Source organism: Austrofundulus limnaeus, unplaced genomic scaffold (genome assembly GCF_001266775.1).
Source record: "Austrofundulus limnaeus strain Quisiro unplaced genomic scaffold, Austrofundulus_limnaeus-1.0 Scaffold189, whole genome shotgun sequence".
NCBI classification, from domain to species: domain Eukaryota; kingdom Metazoa; phylum Chordata; class Actinopteri; order Cyprinodontiformes; family Rivulidae; genus Austrofundulus; species Austrofundulus limnaeus.
In genome coordinates, this window is record NW_013952591.1 from 149,828 (window position 1) to 152,995 (window position 3,168).

The following is a 3,168-nucleotide window of genomic DNA, read 5'->3' on the forward strand; positions in this document are numbered from 1 at the left end:
AAAAAAAGAAAACGATTAATCGATTATTAAATTAGTTATCGATTATTTTAATAATCGATTAGTCGTCGATTAATCGTGGCAGCCCTAGTACATTCTGCAGGTATCTTCAGTCCTGTTCTGGTGAAAAGCCCACTCTGACCTGCTGACGTGGCTCTCTTCCTGCAGCAGGAGATGCTTCATGGCTTTAAGCAGCTGATGCATCTGAAACACACTCAGGTTGGTTTGTAGCATCTCAGAGACCTGCTCCATGTTAGCTTACATCAGAACACACTTGGTCCTGTTTCAACCCTGCAGGTCAGAACTTTGTGTCTCTGGTGGGTAAATTATAAACTGGTCTGGACACTCCTGCATCACGTCTGGGTGGAAACATAAACTCAAATCTTTAGTTTCCATTGTTCCACCCAGTACCTGCTCCAAACCAGCTGCACTGCTTTTCACTTCTTGTCTTGTAATCCTGAGATCAAGAGTATTTTTATTTATTTTTTTGGTGAATGCAGTGCTCTTCATACACACCGTTAGCAGTAAATCTGATGAAACAATCACTCTCTCAGGATGTAACCACTGGTTGTGCTTCCATTAATGTTGAAGCTAAACCCATTCAAGATGGCCGCCACAGCTGACTTCAGAAAACACTAAATCAGTTTGGCAGATTGTGCTAAATATCAGCATCGACCCGTCACATGGAACCAGGATTAGGTCTCAAAGTGGAGAAACAGGCAGATTTAGTGTTTTATTAAAATGTTTGCAATAATTAAATGTTGTCAAAACATAACAAATAAATAACGCCTTATCAATAAATCATTTGGATGAACTGTCTGAAATATAATCATAAAATAATGTTTGAAGCACTTTTTTGAACAAATGCAACAACAAATTTTGAGCAAAAATGGCTTAAAATGTAGAGATTTTCCCAGTGAGCAGGAAATCTCTAAATCAAATTTTATTTGAGGTTTTGTCTTTATAATGACATAAAAAATTCTCAATAAAATGACTCATTATATCAAAATGAGGATCAAGACAAATTTGGTCAAAATGATGTAATCACATTTTCAGATTCCTGCTTTAAAAGCTACATTTAGAGACCTGGATCATCCTGATGTCATCAGTTCATCCAGAGATATGATTTATTTTGTCTTGTTCGTTATTATAATACATTAATATNGCTCTGGAAGGATCGCTTTTTTCTTCTTTTTTTTCTTTCTTTTTTTGAAGGAGTGGTTGAAGCAAATGGAGCATAAGAGCCCCCTGGTGGCTGAAGAAAAAAATCCATGTATAAACCGCACCGGACTATAAGCCGCATGGTTCAAAGTTCAGGAAAAAAGTCGCGGCTTATAGTCCGAAAAATACGGTACTCGATCATACCTGCTGGTTAGTGGACACAACGGCACACAACAGAACTCACGTTTTATACCAGTAGATCACAGATGCTTTAACTTTTGTGACTTTTTCACAGACTTGTACTAGCATTTAACACTAAAAACAAAGGCAGGAAGCAGGAAGTGGAAGGGAGGAGCGTGGCAAGAATTTTACTGGAAATACGTCATTAATGACCGTGGCATATAGGTTATTCTGTTGTCGTGCACAGAAGCATTTGCTCCTCCTCTTAGTACCACAGTGTTACTTTATGTGTTGTCTTTTGAATAAATATATTATATACATATATAGTATCGAAATCAGAATCAGAATACTTTATTGATCCCCGAGGGAAATTACAAGTATTAAAGCTGCAACCGTTCAGATCAGAGAAATGTGAAAAGAAAGAAGGAAGGAAGGAAGCACACTTGAATAAACTAAACACCCAGGATTACAAAAGAAGCACACTTTTGTACACATAAACACATTATTATCACAATTTGATTGTGTTTTTTGTATCTTTCCAGCTGTTTGTGAGATGTGTGGAAAAACTGGAAGATTCAGCAGCTTCTGCTCCAAGTCCAAACGTTTTTGCAGCCTTTCCTGTTCCCGCTCTTATGCATCCCACTCCAAGAAAACTGTACTGCTGAACCGGCTGAAGGTTTGGAACAAATATATCTTGTTACACACATTAAAGGGTGATTTCTGAAGGGATTTTTGGCAAATATTTACCAAAGTATTTGATAAGTCTTTATTTTTGATGTCATTCAACAGTGTTCCTCCAGGTACACTGTGTGCTACACGAGTATGGGATTGTGTGTCTGTTGTTATGGGTCATTCAGTCTCTATACAAGCAGTGAGAGTTTGATTCACATTGTTGGTAGTAAGTCGGACCCCTTCAGGGTGGGAGTTGGACTCCAGGACTGCCCGTTGTCACTGATTCTGTTCATAAATTACATGAACAGAATTTCTCGGTGCAGCCAGGGGGCGGAGGGAGTCCGGTTCAGTGGCCTCAGGATTTCATCTCTGCTGTTTGCAGAAGATGTGGTTCTGTTGGCGTCATTGCGCTGTGATCTCCAGCTCTCACTGGAGCGGTGCACAGCTGAGATGAGGATCAGCACCTCCAAATCTGAGTCTATGGTCCTCAGTCGGTAAAGGGTGGATTGCTCTCTCTAGGTTGGGGTGAAATTCTGCCTCAAGTGGAGGAGTTCAAGTATCTTGGGGTCTTGTTCACGAGTGAGGGAAGAATGGAGCGTGAGATTGATAGACGGATCGGTGCAGCTTCTGCAGTTTTGTGGACTCTGTACCGGTCTGTTGTGGTGAAGAGGGAGCTGAGCTGTAAGGCAAAGCTTTCTGTTTACCGATCAGTCTATGTTCCTACCCTCAACTATGGTCATAACTTTGGGTAGCGGCTGAAAGAACAAGATCGTGGATACAAGCGGTCGAAATGAGTTTCCTCTGCAGGGTGTCTGGGCTCTCCCTTAAGGGCTCGACATACGGGAGGTGATGTCGCTCGCTCTCCATTCATTTCCTATGGAGCCTGTGTGATGAGGCAACAATCGCTTGCCCTCCTCCAGCTAAGCGACTGGCGAAAATAGTGCATGTGAAATTTCGCGCTCGTGCACGTGCACACGCGAGCTTGCAACGCGACATATGAAAGTTGAAAAATGTTGAACTTTTGTCGCTGTTGCTTAGCGTACAACCAATCATCGAGGATTTCATTGACTGACCAATGAGAGGAGAGTATGCTACACACTGCTGTTAGCTAACACTTTCACCAAGTGATTACTAAAAAGCTTAGTGGGAATTTGTTGG

General features: G+C 41.2%; 1 protein-coding gene across 1 annotated transcript in view; it reads left to right on the top strand.

The window, feature by feature from the left end:
- Window positions 1-1,880: 1,880 nt before the first annotated feature.
- l3mbtl2 (L3MBTL histone methyl-lysine binding protein 2) overlaps window positions 1,881-3,168 on the top strand; it is a gene marked incomplete at both ends in the record, with an annotated part of 55,358 nt that continues 54,070 nt past the window's right edge. The window contains 1 exon segment of the mRNA XM_014018285.1: window positions 1,881-2,014. Coding sequence (XP_013873739.1) covers window positions 1,881-2,014 — 134 coding nt within the window.